Source organism: Furipterus horrens, unplaced genomic scaffold (genome assembly GCF_987537825.1).
Source record: "Furipterus horrens unplaced genomic scaffold, mFurHor1.1.pri manual_scaffold_10, whole genome shotgun sequence".
NCBI classification, from domain to species: domain Eukaryota; kingdom Metazoa; phylum Chordata; class Mammalia; order Chiroptera; family Furipteridae; genus Furipterus; species Furipterus horrens.
The window spans coordinates 22,488,262-22,502,811 of NW_028327180.1; the positions used below are offsets into that span (position 1 = coordinate 22,488,262).

The window sequence follows — 14,550 nt, forward strand, 5'->3', positions numbered from 1 at the left end:
GTTTTAAAAGTGAGCAGTATACAAAAACTGTAATATGATCTCTATTAATATAAAAAAGACTGGAAAAATGTACAGTGACACTCGTCATGGTCTTTTTTCTATAATATATTAACAGAAACATTCAAAAAAATTCAGGTATTTATTTTGAGAAGAGTTTGAAAACTAGAGGCTCCCTTTTATCATTCATAAAACTTGCAGAAATAAAATGTGTCTGTGCTAAAAGCAATTCCTTTACACAAAAGTTAAAGGCTATGTAGATAGCATCATTGTTTTTTGAGAAATAAGCAAGCAACTTGAAGTTCAATTCTACTTTACTATGTTTTGAGTTAGAGAAAGCTGTGGTTTAATTTTATAAAAATGTTAACCTTACCATAGGAACAGCAGAAGTGACAGCACACCTGTTGAAGCTTGCTTTTAAGTTTTGTGTCATGTTCCAGAGGACAGACAGCATTTTATTTTTCAGAAGTTATCAGTTGTCATTTTTTCCTTCATATCTTACAACTTAAATGAGCAATAAAACCAAAAGTTCATAATTTGCATTTAGTTGATACCACCAAAATGACTTGAATTTAACAAGGGCAAATTTGTTATGCTTGTTTTAAATTTATAAAAAGGAAATCTGGAAAAAGCTTAATGCATTTATAATCAAAATATGAAAATTTTATGAGTATGCAAAGATGACTTAAATATTACTAACTTTTTGAGTCATTATTTACATGTTAAAGGAGGACTTTATGTTCTGTTTTACAGATATTTGAGATATTTGGACCTGTTGCACATCCATTTTATGTGTTACGGTTTAATTCTTTAGAGGACATTGAGAATAAAGGTATTAAAATAAAGGATACTCTGTATTTTGCTCCATCAATGAAAGACTTCACTCAGTATGTATTCAGAGAAAAACAGTAAGTACTTTTTCTTCCCCTCCCCATCCAGTAGTATGTGTTAATTGTTGTTTGCTTATCTACTCTTTATATTTTAAGAATAGTTCTCAGCAGTGGTAGTTTTATATTGTAGCTATCTTTTAGAGAGTTCATTTGTCTTCCTAATAACACCTCTGGGAGCTACAATGTATTATGAGATTTTACAGCTAGATTTCATTTACATATTTTTCCCAAAATGATTTGATCAACTAGTAGGAATATATTTGGGCCATATAAAATGTTCTGAATTATAATTCATTGCATTTTCCATTATATACTTTCTTTTATATACATGTTACTTCATATTAGTATTACCACTTAAAAAATTCTTTTCCGTAAAATGGTAAATTTAAAAAATACAGTTTTCATTGGATGAAATTCATAGGCTTTACTAAAGAAAATAAGATTTCTGGTTGTTTATAAATTGTAAACTTACAGAAGAGACAACTAAAATATATTCCCTAAAAAGTTGTGTATCAAGTGTAGAGAAACAGGGTTGACTTAATTAATAAATCATTGCTCTTCATTTTGTCTGTAAATATGCTAAAAGATACCTGTGGCATTGGGTATTAATATTTCTGCTTATTTATGCTCCCACTGTTTAATTGTGTGTTTTCCTTGTTTTAATTGTATTGCCAGGTATTAGCTGTAAAGCTGTTTATATCAGTCAAACTCATTATAATTACATAATTTAATTTTTATGTAAAACAATGACATACAAAGGAGGGCCCCCCAAAAACCAGAATTATCTTCTGGAGCATGGGACCCCTATAGTACAGGCTTCTCCTACTAGGTGAGTGTTCTAGGAACCCATCTGTATCAGTGTACTACCAGCTGGCATTGCTGTGAGAGGCCGTGTTTAGTTTCAGTGATTTTCTTTAGAGACTCTTTCAGTGTTTGCCCATTTCAGGTTGGGTGATTTCTGAGCACACTCTGCTGATCGTTCAGCATTTTTTGACCTAAAACAACACCACCCATGTGACCCACCCTTTCTATTCACCCAATTTCGCCTTGAGGGACTTTCTTTTGTTTCCCCCATGAAAAACATCCTCAAAGGGAAAGGTTTTGTGAGGGTGGAAGAGGTGAAATAAAAATGGCAGAAGCACTAACAGCATCAAAATCCACAAGTTCAAAAACTGTTTTGATATGTCTTGATAGGTGCATTACATCAAACGGAGAGTACTTTGAAAGTGACTGAGGTTTAAACGTGTAAGAATAGATACACAGTTTTTTAATAAATAAATTCTAGGGCGTTTTTGGGTCCACCCTCATATAGTTAGTTTGAGTAGAATAGCTTTTTCTATAAAATTTAGCTGAATGCTTCAGAAGATGTAATGAATATGAGCCACAAAAAATATTGTCAAATTAAGAGTGGAAGAAAAGATCACAAAATATTGGGAGAAAGAAGGCAGATCTTAAATCCAAAAAGACTTTATACTCAGCACACAGGTCTCTTTCAGGTCTAGCTCATGGGTGAAAAATTAGGGATGTGGTTTTTGTTGGTAATATCATACAAAGGGAACTTAAAGCAGTGAGTAGTAGTAGTGCTTTGTTAAAAGTATTAGGCAAGGTCACTATACCATGTACATATTAAATCAAATCTCTGAGTTTCATTTAATATTTCAGATATGAAAATTTTGTTCCCAATAATTTATTCAACTCATGTTTAAGAATTCACATAATTATCTGAAGGAACATTTTACATGAATTATTCTTCAGGCTGTGTAAGGTTCATATTTCTAAATGACTGCTGACAAGAAAGGTGAATTAAATAGACAATAAAGTTATAAAGATTTAATATGTTTTATAGTCTTCCCTATATGCAGATGACATGATAGTATACCTAGAAAATCCTATAAACTCCACTAAAAGATTACTCAATATAATAAGTGAATTTGGCAAAATCGCAGGGTACAAAATAAATATACAGAAATCTAAGGCATTTCTGTACACCAACAATAAAATAGCAGAGACAGAGACAAAAAAGAAAATACCATTTACTATAGCAACAAGAAAAATAAAGTACCTAGAAGTAAACTTAACCAAAGAGATAAAAGACCTGTACTCTGAAAATTACATAACATTGAAGAAAGAAATTAAGGAAGAAACAAATAAATGGAAGCAAATACCATGTTCTTGGATGGGAAGAGTCAACATCATCAAAATGGCCATACTACCCAAAGCAATTTACAAATTCAATGCAATCCCTATTAAAATACCAATGACATATTTCACAGACCTAGAACAAATACTCCATAAATTCATATGGAACCAAAAAAGACCCCGAATAGCAAAAGCAATCTTGAGACAGAAGAACACAGCAGGAGGAATCACAACACCAGATATCAAACAATACTACAAAGCCACTGTAATCAAAACAGTCTGGTACTGGCATAAGAACAGACATATAGATCAGTGGAACAGAATAGAGAGTCCAGAAATAAACCCAGGCCTCTATGGTCAACTAATCTTTGATAAAGGAGGAAGGAACATAAAATGGAGTGAGAAGAGCCTCTTTAACAAATGGTGCTGGGAGAACTGGATAGGGACCTGCAAAAAAATGAAACTAGACCACCAACTTACACCACACACGAGAATAAACTCAAGATGGATCAAAGAATTAAATGTAAGCCGTGACACCATAAAAGTCCTAGAGGAAAACATAGGCAAGAAAATATCAGATATCTCACGTAACAATTTCTTCATGGATACATCTCCTAAAGCAAGAGAAATAAAGGAAAAAATAAATAAATGGGATTACATCAAACTGAAGAGTTTCTGCTCAGCAAAAGAAAACATCAGCAAGATGAAAAGGAAACCAACCATATGGGAAAACATATTTGCCAATGACATCACAGACAGGGGACTGATTTCCAAAATATATAAAGAGCTTATATGACTCAACATCAAGAAAACAAACAACCCAATTAAAAAATGGGCAAGGGACCTGAACAAACACTTCTCCGAAGAGGACATACAGAAGGTCCATAGACACATGAAAAAATGCTCAACATCATTAGCCATCAGGGAGATGCAAATAAAAACCACAATGAGATACCATTTTACACCAGTCAGAATGGCCATCATCAACAAATCAACAAACAACAAGTGCTGGCGAGGATGTGGAGAAACGGGAACCCTACTGCACTGTTGGTGGGAATGCAGACTGGTGCAGCCACTATGGAGAACAGTATGGAATTACCTCAAAAGATTAAAAATGGAACTGCCTTTTGAACCAATGACTCCACTACTAGGATTATACCCGAAGAATCTTGAAACCCCAATTCAAAAGAACTTATGCACCCCTATGTTCATTGCAGCACTGTTTACAATAGCTAAGTGCTGGAAACAACCTAAGTGCCCATCTGTAGATGAGTGGATCAAAAAACTGTGGTACATTTACACAATGGAATACTATGTAGCAGAAAGAAAGAAGGAACTCCTACCATTTGCAACAACATGGATGGAACTAGAGAGAATTATGCTTAGTGAAATAAGCCAGGCAAAGAAAGAAAAATACCATATGATATCACCTAATACAGGAAACTAAAGAACAACACAAACAAAGGAACTAAATAGAACAAAGAGCAGAATAGCAGTCAATAGGGGGGAGGGGAGAGAGAGAAGGGGGATAAGTAAGGGAAGGGTTTAATTAAAGAACCTGTATGAAAGACTCATGGACATGGACAACGGGGAGGGATATGATTGCGGGAGAGGGGGTGGGTTGGGTGGGGGAGAGAAATTGGGGGAAAAGGGGACAACTGTAATTGAAAAACCAAAATAAAAAAATTAAAAAAATAAATAAATAAAGTCTTCCCTTAAATAACTAGCATTTCATTCTGCTATGAATATTGGCTGTTGCTGTGGATATGCCATATATTTGGCTTTTGCCAAATAAAGTACTTTGACTTAAAACAGATAAACTGAAAAGGTTTTCTGTAATGTTTATAAAATAGATTTTAAATAATAGAAGCAGTCTTTGTTTTTGATTTGCCAGAACAAGAATTTTGTTCTGGAAAGAAATGATAATAAACTAAAGAACTGGGAAATTGGGCCTACTCTGCAGAGGCCCACCTGTCAGACAGGTCTATTCTGTTCAAGACTGCGTTTTGGTGTCTGTCTTGGGAAGTCAGTGGAGTACCTTGCCTTTCAGTTAGAGAGGTTCAGCTCTTCTCCAGTTTACCTGCCTCTAGTAAGGCTATTTTAGTCTTAGCTCCCAGTGAACTTACCCTCTGTGAGAAGTAGTTTTTAAAACGTTGCCTGATCTTTTCTTTAGCAGATTTTGATGTTCAGTACTAAACGCACAATTTGGGGCACTTTTCTCATTTATGTCTTTAAAGGGCCCCGCAGGCTATAAGATAGCATATATGGAGAAAAGGAGTTCTTGAGCTGTGTTAAATGTATAGATGTAAGAAGATAATGAGTAAAAGCTTTTTTTTTAAGTGGTGGAAAAATCATTGCTAATGCTTCATATATAGTGTCAAAACTCTGAATCAAAATTTCAGAGCAGACTTAATGAATTCCATATTGTGCCAGCCTCTGACATCTGTAAATTGATTTTTATGGATTGTAGATTAATGGATTAATGATTTTAATGAATTAATTCCTGAGAATCCCATTTAGTTTTGAGCTCTAAAGCCGTGAGGATTAATACTTTGTAATATTTTAATAATCGAATAATAAGGTATTGTCAAACTATGAAGTAAAAATGATTAATAAGATTTAAAAATTAGCTTTCATAAGTTATAATTATACTCATAATAGGTATATGTACTTTTGTTGGTCATAGATTATAAAACTTTGCACTAAATGTAATTAATGCTTATAATTATACTGTCCTTCAGAATCTTCAGAACTCTTCCTCCTCCCTAAGCTAGATAACCTTTTACCCTTGCATTGAGAATCACTGTAGGAATAAGCCTTGGTTGCTCATGGAGTATTGTTAATATTCCTCAAATAAATAAAGGAAAAAGAATTTCATGCTGTTATTTCTACTATTAAATCTATAAAATCCTAGACAAGGATATGCCCCATATTTATTTTTGGGTCCTAGCACATGGAACAGTGTCTGACTTACCGTTTGTGTAGAATAAGCATTTATCGAAGTTAGTTTTGTGAATTGAGCTCAGGTTCCTGAAGGTGTCAGAATTGTAGCATCTGGGCTTATGAACTGCAAAACCAGTTTCCTCTGCACACAGCCGCTGTAGCCTCTTATTCTGATTCCCAAGTTCTAAATGGTCCAAATGTTTTGTTTTTCTTATGAGCTTCCCACATCTTCTTAAACAAGGTAAAGGATATTAAAATGGTCCTTTACTTTTTGCTCATATTCTCATGCATTTGCAAAATTAAGAGTTGAACTCATGTCTGTATTATAAGTGCTTAACAAATACTGCTTTGACTTTTTGTTTTCTCTTCCTAGGGAAAAGGGATCAGATGCATCATGGGAGAATGATCAGGAGCCACCACCAGACGTAAGGATTAGTCTTTTTACCCAATGTTTTAGAAAGCAAGGCAGGACTTACTCTTATAAATTCATCGTTCTTATCCTTAATGAGGTCCTTAATACTCCTCATACTGCCTTTTGTGAGCTGGTGCACTGTGTCCCTTCCCACGTGACTGAACCTTTCAATAAGAATTTTTGATTGATCATTTAAAGGAGTATTTTTAGTCACATTTGAATAAGTATTAATTATAATTTTCCTTATAATTTCTTGTTAAATTAATTTTTTAACACCTGGTAACGGCAGAATTGTCGTTATTTTTAAAAATGTTATTGTTCAACTTAGTGATTTTTCTGTATCAGACATGAAGGTATTAATGGTGCTCTTAATAAGCTGCCTTTCTTTTGGAGGTACAAAATTATTAGAATTTACCTACATCTTCATTTCTTTTACTATAAAATTACCTTCTTAAAAAGAGCGTTCTTTATTTTCTTATTTGAATCTGTGTCAGCAAGACTAGTTTTATATTCCAAAGTAGCTTGATATACAGTCTATTTAGAGATGTGGACTAGAGTCAGTGATAACCTGTAGAATTATATGATTTAACTTTCCATGAAGATGTTTAAGCATATTTTCTTTTTTTAAGTTATTAAAATATGGAAATTACATCAATAAGTGTGTACATTTTTTGAAAATAATATGAGTTTATACAGTATAAAAATATGTAATTCCTAAAAGTGAGAGTTTTTATTATGTGCTTAGGAGTTTGAAGTTTCTCAGTATTATAAGTTCTAGGTATTTGTAGATTTAACTTTGTTTATTTTTGGTAGTCTCAAGCAGTGTTGAAGTCCATGGTCTATGTTAATTTCTAATTTTGCTAAGACATGATTCCGGTACTTTTCATTTAGAGGGTCACTTAACTATTATTGTGAGTCACTTAGTTTAGTATCCATATTACCATGGGATTTTTTTTCATAAAAGTCTTAAAAGATATTTTTTGTGAAATGCATATATTTTTATACATCCCTGTTGTTTCAGACCTAAGCATTGAACTTACTATGATGATAACTATAAAATTGGTTTGATTAGGCTAATTAAAAAATTAAATCTGAGCATACTTAATGGAGTTTTCTTTTTTCTAAGTAGTTAACTGTACATTATTTCTATAATGTGGAAAACTTTGAAATTCTAAAGTTTATTTTATTATGACATTTTATAGTTTAGAATTATGGCCTGGTGTTACATAGATTAAAGTTTGGAATCTGTGGGGTTTAAACTTTTAAAGAAAAATTATGCTGCGAAAGTAGGAAATGTTGGGCTTGCATAAAGAAGCTAAAATTTACTTAACAGTGCATCTCATTTATCTTCATATTCATTTCTACCATAGGCATACGTAATTTGTAGTTGAATAAATGTGCTTAATGAAAATATATTTAAGTTAATTTGTGTATAAGGAAAATATGAAAATTTCTCTGACTTCAGGAGTTGATAGCAAAATATTGCCCAAATTGTCTCTAAAATAGCCTATTGCCAATTCAAGTCCTTGAATACCTCCTTCCTGCTCTCAGGACAATACCCAAATTTTTAAATGGCCCAATAAGTTTCTTTATTTTCTAATTTCATTGTCTGACTTTTCTCTTTTAGAGGCTTTCACTTTGTCTTACAGAACCATTTTCATTTCTCCAATATAGGAAGCCTTTACACATATTCTTACTCATTGCAAGTGCCCTTTCCCTTAGTTCCAGCATTAATTCATCGTTAGAGATTGACCCTGGGTTACCCGTACCAAGAAATCTTCCCTGCCCTTTTTCTTTTTTCTCCATGCATACTGTCATAGCACTTTCATTGGTTTATGTATCTACTTTTTTATTTGACTGAACAATTTCAGAGACAGAAATGTTTTCCACTTGATCTCAGTACTTTCTAGTGCCTGGCAGATACCAGATTCCACATGAGCTTAAAAATGTGGCACTTCAGGATCAATAATAAAACGTCATGAAGCTGATAAAGGTGTCTGAAGGTACCAAAGTTAGTTGATGTTTCTGAATGTGATTATGGATTCTGAGGTCTATGGACTCTTGGTAAATTCATATGACATAAATCTATATATTTTTGTCTGTCAGGCCTTAGATTTCAGTGATGATGAAAAGGAAAAAGAAGCCAAACGAAGAAGAAATCGCATTCGACGTCGGAAAAAATTAAGATCTGAATTTAATGAGTCAGGTGAGTTAATGCAACATTTAGTCATTTTTTTGTCTTGACTTACATTTATGTAAGTTCATCAGTAATAACACTGAAGAAAACTTCTGGGTTTTCTTTTTACCTTCTGCCATCCAACCAGCATTGGAGGTATTTCACAGCATGGAATGTGGTGGGCGAGAGTCACAAGGTAGTTGTTCAAGCTTAAGGATGTAAAATGGCTTCTAGGGGTAAAAGGCAAACTAAGCCTTGTTAGAGTTATTGTGCTCAGAAGCACTTTTTGTTAAGAAACTTAGTGGCTTCCATATTTAGACTTAAATAATATGGTATTTAATGTCTAACTCAAGGCACTTTATTTTTTAACATGTATTTTTATTTTATTATACCATTCTTGTTTTCTTTTTCCTTTTGTAAAACTAAACTTTTTATAGATTGACATGCAGTTGTAAGAAATAATACAGAGAAATCTTAACATGCCCATTATCCAGTTTCCTACAATAGTAACATCTTGCAAAATTATACAGTAAAATGTCACAACCAAGATATTGACGTTGATACAATCAAGATACAGAACATTTCCATCACAGGAAAAGTTCCCTCATGTTGCTTTTCTATAGTCACTCACACTTTCCTCCCTCCCACCTCCTCCTCAGCTCCTGGCGACCAGTAATCTGTTCTCCATTTCTGTAGCATAATTTGTCATGTCAAGAATGCTTATATAAATGGTCATACACCGTGTTACCATTCATAATTGGATTTTGTCACTGAGCATAATATTCTGGAGGTTCATCTAGATTGTTGTATGTGTCCAATTTGTTTCTTTTCATTCCAGAGTGGTATTCCATTATGTGAACGTTCCATAGATTGTTTAAACATTCATGTATTGAAAGACATCTGGGTTGTTAACAGTTTTTGGTTATAGGAATAAAGATGCTTTATACCTTTGTGTACAGGCTTTTTTGTGCACACAAATTTTCATTTCTCTGGGATAGTGTCGGAGAGTGCAGTTGTTGGATTATATGATGCTTATACGTCCAGTTTCTCAAGAAATGGCTGTGCTGTTTTCCAGTGTGGCTGTACCACCTGACATTCCCACCCCCAGTGTGTGAGTGAGTTTGTTTCTCTGCTTCCCCACCAGCATTTGGGGTTGTTGCTAGTGTAGCCATTCTCACAGGTGTGGAATGATACCTGTGATTTTAACTTGCTTTTTCCTAATGACACTGAACATTTTTCCATGTGCTCATTTGCTCTATATATCCTCCTCATTGGTGTGTTTGCTCATGTCTTTTGCCCATTATCAAATTGTATTTGTTTTTAACTCTTGAATTATGAGTTTGTCCATAATTTCTTCCAATCTTTAGCCTATGTTTTCATTCTCTTGCAAAGGTCATTTGCAGAACAAAAGTTTTTAATTTTGATGAACCCCAGTGTATCAGTTTTTCTTTTATGGAGTCTGAGAATTCTCCTATTTTTTTTCTCAAAGTTTGCAAAATTATTTTAGGTAGTCTACTTTCTTTGCCTTTCCATATACATTTTAGAATAATCTCTATATTGACAAAAAGTCTTGCTGGGATTTTTTAGGAATTGTATTAAGCCTGTTTGTATATTAGTTTGGAGAGAAATGATATCTTAACTATATTAATTGAATTTTCAGTTCTAAAATTCCTATTTGTTTCTTCTTTGTACTTTTTTTTTGTACTTAGAATTTTTATTTGTTTCAATGTGTTCTAATTTGTTGAAGTGTTTTTTGATGACTATTTAAAAATATTACTCGGGTAATTCTAACATTTTGTTATCTTGGTATTGGCCTCGATTAATTTTGCTTTTTCACTGAGTTTGAAGTCTTTGTTCTTGGTATGAGTGATTATTAATCAAACCTGGACATATTGGGTATTATGTTATAAGACTTTAGATCTTTGATCTTATTTAAATCTTCTGTTTTAGCATTCTTGTTTTTAGAATGGCTCTGGCAGGGAAAGGAAGGGGTGTGTCACATTATTGCTATTAGTGTTACGGATTGGGAGAGAGGACCTGAGCCAAGAGGCTCCCTCCCCTACCTCGGTTCTTGTCTTGCTTGCAAGAGAATAATTCAAACAAGAGACAAACACGTATAGTGGAAATGAGACAGCAAGTATATATATGGAACACATACAAGCGCAAAGCTGTAAGCAAACACCCGTCTAGTCTAAATGTCCCACATATAGAGGAAATAAAGTTGTTAGTAAGTTTGTTAAGTAAGTTTGTTCTGTACACTTAAGCCAAGGCTACAAGGGGGTACTTAGCTAATCTAAGTACACTGACTCTTGGAGTTTGGGGGTTTTATACCTCAGGTAGCTTATAGGTCCCCCCTCCTTCCCCGCCTTGGGAATAATGTAACAGCTACCAAGGCTTTCTTTCTCAGTTAGTAAAGGCTCTTTGTCTTAGTGAAATTGTTAAAGAAGCTGTCTTTCCCAGCATAGAATCTCAAGGGCTTGCCCACCCCCTGCCTTCCTGTATAATTCCTGCTTGTGATGTTCAGGACACCCCGCAATCTTAGTAAGATTGTTACAGAAGCCCCTTTCTCAGCACAGTTTCCAGGACTCTCCCCTCTTCCTGCACTATTTTGCTTGTAATGCTTGGGGTGCCCGGTGATCTTATCAAGCCAAGCTCAGCACTACTGAGTTCATTGTTGCGACTTGTCTTTCTTTTACTTCTAGCCTCCTGTATTAAGTTTCGTTAGATTGTAGGGTGAGGGCCCTGCCTTTATTTCCCCTCCGGCCGCTCATTCCTAGCTGCGTTCTAACATTAGTACCAGGTAGGGATAAAAGTCCAGGTTTTCTTCTCAGCCTCTGTTGACATCTGAGGCCAGGGATGCCTCCTTACTGCTGCACAAGGAAAGGCAGGCCTCCTCTTGGGCTTGGTCGGGTACGAGTTCCTGTGAGTGCCCCCCTGACAGCAGTGGCGGAGGGCCTCGCTCCCGCTGGGTGGTGACTGCACTAGGTCTCTGACACCACCCAGTGCAGAAGGTGGAGGAACACTGTGTTACTGCCAGTGGAGGGAGATGTCCAGGTACCCCTGTGCTTGCAGGAGGCCTTGGGAGCCTTGGGGCTGGCTCCCCACTCAACCTGCTCTGACACCAGCCTGGCAGGAGGTCACGGCATCTCATTCCAGCCTGTCCGGGGAGGAAGTCTAGGCTCTCCACTCAGCCTTCGGGGGTGCGGTGATGATGGTCTCTGCTTTCCTCTGTGCTCTTTGGCTGGAGTCCGGCAGTTATTGTCTACAGGTTTTCTGTCTTGCTAGGCTTTCTCTTTCCTGATTGTGACCTTTTGGATTCTTCAGAATTGATCGTTTTAAGCCTTATGCATTTTTAACTATAAGATATACCTAGAAATTTAAGAAAAGGCATTATTGAAATTTGAAACAATATTTTTAATGTATTAAACTTAATTTTAACTTTGTTTTTATGTTTGTTTGTTTGTTTTAACCCTGCTCAAAGGTAAAGATTTTGCAGAAGTACATCAGAATTGGAATGCTTCAGAGCCTTCAAAAGGATATCGCAGCAGAGAATTCACACGAGGAGTTTCCTGGGGTAGATTTCCTCGACCTTGCCATGGCAGGCCCCCGCCTCCACAGTTTTATAACTCAGGGCATATGGAGACTTCAGGATTTCCACCTCAGAGACAAGATAATCTCATGCCGCAGTATCCCTTTCATCCTCCTGTGTTTAACATGCATAATTTTTCACTCCCTCCTCCACTACCGCCACCACCTCCACCCCCACCTCCTGCATTTGTAAACATGGGTTGGGCTGCACTGAACATGGCACCTCCCATGGCATATTCCATACCGCCCCCTCCGCCACCCCCACCCCCACCACCCCCACCACCCCCGCCTTCATCCTCCTCATTTGGAGATAGTAATTCTTATTTTGGATCTTACTATTAGGTGAATACATGCATTTCCAGAGAAATGTAGACTTTTTATTTTATATGGGAAAGATTTTTCTTTTATATGGGAAGGACTTCTTTTTTTTAAGGAAAGTAATTATGGATCTAGATTTTTAAAACATTGTGAAAAACCGAATGCTTCCTTTAGTTGTATGTTCATATATATTTATAACATTTGTGAAATTGTATCCATATGAGAATTTCACTTTAGATTTGTAGGGAGGAATTCCAGTGATGTAATATTTAATTAATACTTTGAATGTGTGCTTTTCACATCCCTGCTCAATTAAACAGTATGTACAGGTTTAATGATAGATTGGAGCAACTTTCATCATGGATAAAATATACTGAGCATACTGATTATCTAGTTGGTGTATCTGAAAAATATGATGTTGAAGTCCTCTTGAAAGTCCTTAAAATAAACTAGTTCTTTAAAGTTATACTTTGGAAATTAATTTTGATTGTAATTGCAAATTACCAGTAAAATTAAATGTTGTAATTAAAACAAAAACAAGTGAAGTGCAGAGAGAAGGAAAGCCTTATATATTGGTAGAAGCTATGACTGTAATTAAAGCTTTTCATTATCTGTGCAGATTTTCATTATTTGGGCACTATTCAGTAGACTTTACTATTTAAGCATTTAAAGGAACACAAAAATTATTCACAATAAAATGTTATTTATTCACAATGAAATGTATTTGACCCCATACTGGGAGACTGTATTTTCCATATCTGTTTCCCAGATTCTCACATGCCTGGCACAGGTACCTGGAAATCACCTATAATTATCGCCTAGGTTATTAAAAATATACGTTCTTGGACTTCATCCCAGATTCAAATCCAGTATCTGAGACTTAGGAAACTATTCTTAACAGGTGCGCCATGGGTGATTCACTTCCGGATTTATTCTTTGTATAGACTTCAGCGTATACACTACTTCAGCTTCGTGGCCATTCCCTCCTGAACTTAAGGGAGTACTGTTTGGAGCAGTGGTGAGAGTGGGGGAGTTGATAGGGAAAAAGAGAAAGATAAAACCATAGCTACTTAAATTTTATCTGTAGCCTCTCAGTTGGTTCTCAGAGCTATATTTTGTCAACTACATCTATCTCTGGAGATTAGGAGGAGTACCTGTTTTTTATCTGGAAGAAAAATACTATGTTCATCACTCCCACCTTAATTTTATAGTGCTGCTTTTAAAGTCGTGTGGCCCTAGGTCTTTAAACTGCTAGTTTTAAAGCATAAACAGTTCTCACTTCAAGTAGAGAACTGTTTATATTAGCCTTTTCCTATGATAAAGTAATTGACATTCACATGATGGAATGTGGATAATGCCTTTGTATATCTGCAGTAGTCAGTGTGTAAAATTATTGCCTAAATAATGTATTTATTGAGATGAATAACAGTGTGTCCTCTTCATTTCTTTTATAGAAAAGATAGTGAGGTCCATGGTAACTGGATGACTTGTCCACTTACTTAGAAATAGATATTGAAAAAACTGGACTGAGACTTGTCTAGTGGGACCTGGAATAGAATGTATAGTTTCAGAACTTACCAAAGAACATTTCTTAGGAGCCATGTAGTTAAGGGGAGATACCAAATGGAACTATCTCTGCTGTGTAGCTAAATTATTAGTAGACTCGATAATTATCAATACTAACTGGACACAGGGCAGATGGCAGGGGCCCTGTGTGCATGGGTCTCCCTTGTTGGGGGCAAAGAGGAGTAAAGAAGTTTCCTCTTGCTCTTCCCACCCACCTTCTGGTTTGTCACTCCCAGCTCTCTACCCCTACTACTTGTCTGCTCCTATTTTTGTTGCTGGCTTAGAGTTGGTGAGCGCTATATACTTTAAACAATTCAGGACATTTGATGAATACAAAATGAATAGTATCTGAGTTCTGGTCTGCTATAATTTTAGCTAATAAATAAGTGGTGTTTTAAATGCCTAAGTGCTAAGGATGAAATTTCTTAAGATAACAATCATAATGATTTGGGGAGAGGTAGAATCTCAGGCAGAATGTGTCATTTATATATTATTTCATTTCAGCAGTAATATTGCCATTT

At 35.4% G+C, this 14,550-nt stretch overlaps 1 protein-coding gene across 1 annotated transcript in view; it reads left to right on the forward strand.

Annotated features, from left to right (window-relative positions):
- NAF1 (nuclear assembly factor 1 ribonucleoprotein) overlaps positions 1–12,929 on the forward strand; it is a 44,783-nt gene extending 31,854 nt beyond the window's left edge. Inside the window, exons 5-8 of the mRNA XM_090288967.1 lie at positions 751–905; positions 6,343–6,394; positions 8,488–8,587; positions 12,039–12,929. Of these exons, the coding sequence (XP_090145093.1) occupies positions 751–905; positions 6,343–6,394; positions 8,488–8,587; positions 12,039–12,487 (756 nt within the window). The 3' untranslated portion in view covers positions 12,488–12,929. The remainder of the gene's footprint in view (positions 1–750; positions 906–6,342; positions 6,395–8,487; positions 8,588–12,038) is intronic.
- The last annotated feature ends 1,621 nt before the right edge of the window (positions 12,930–14,550 follow it).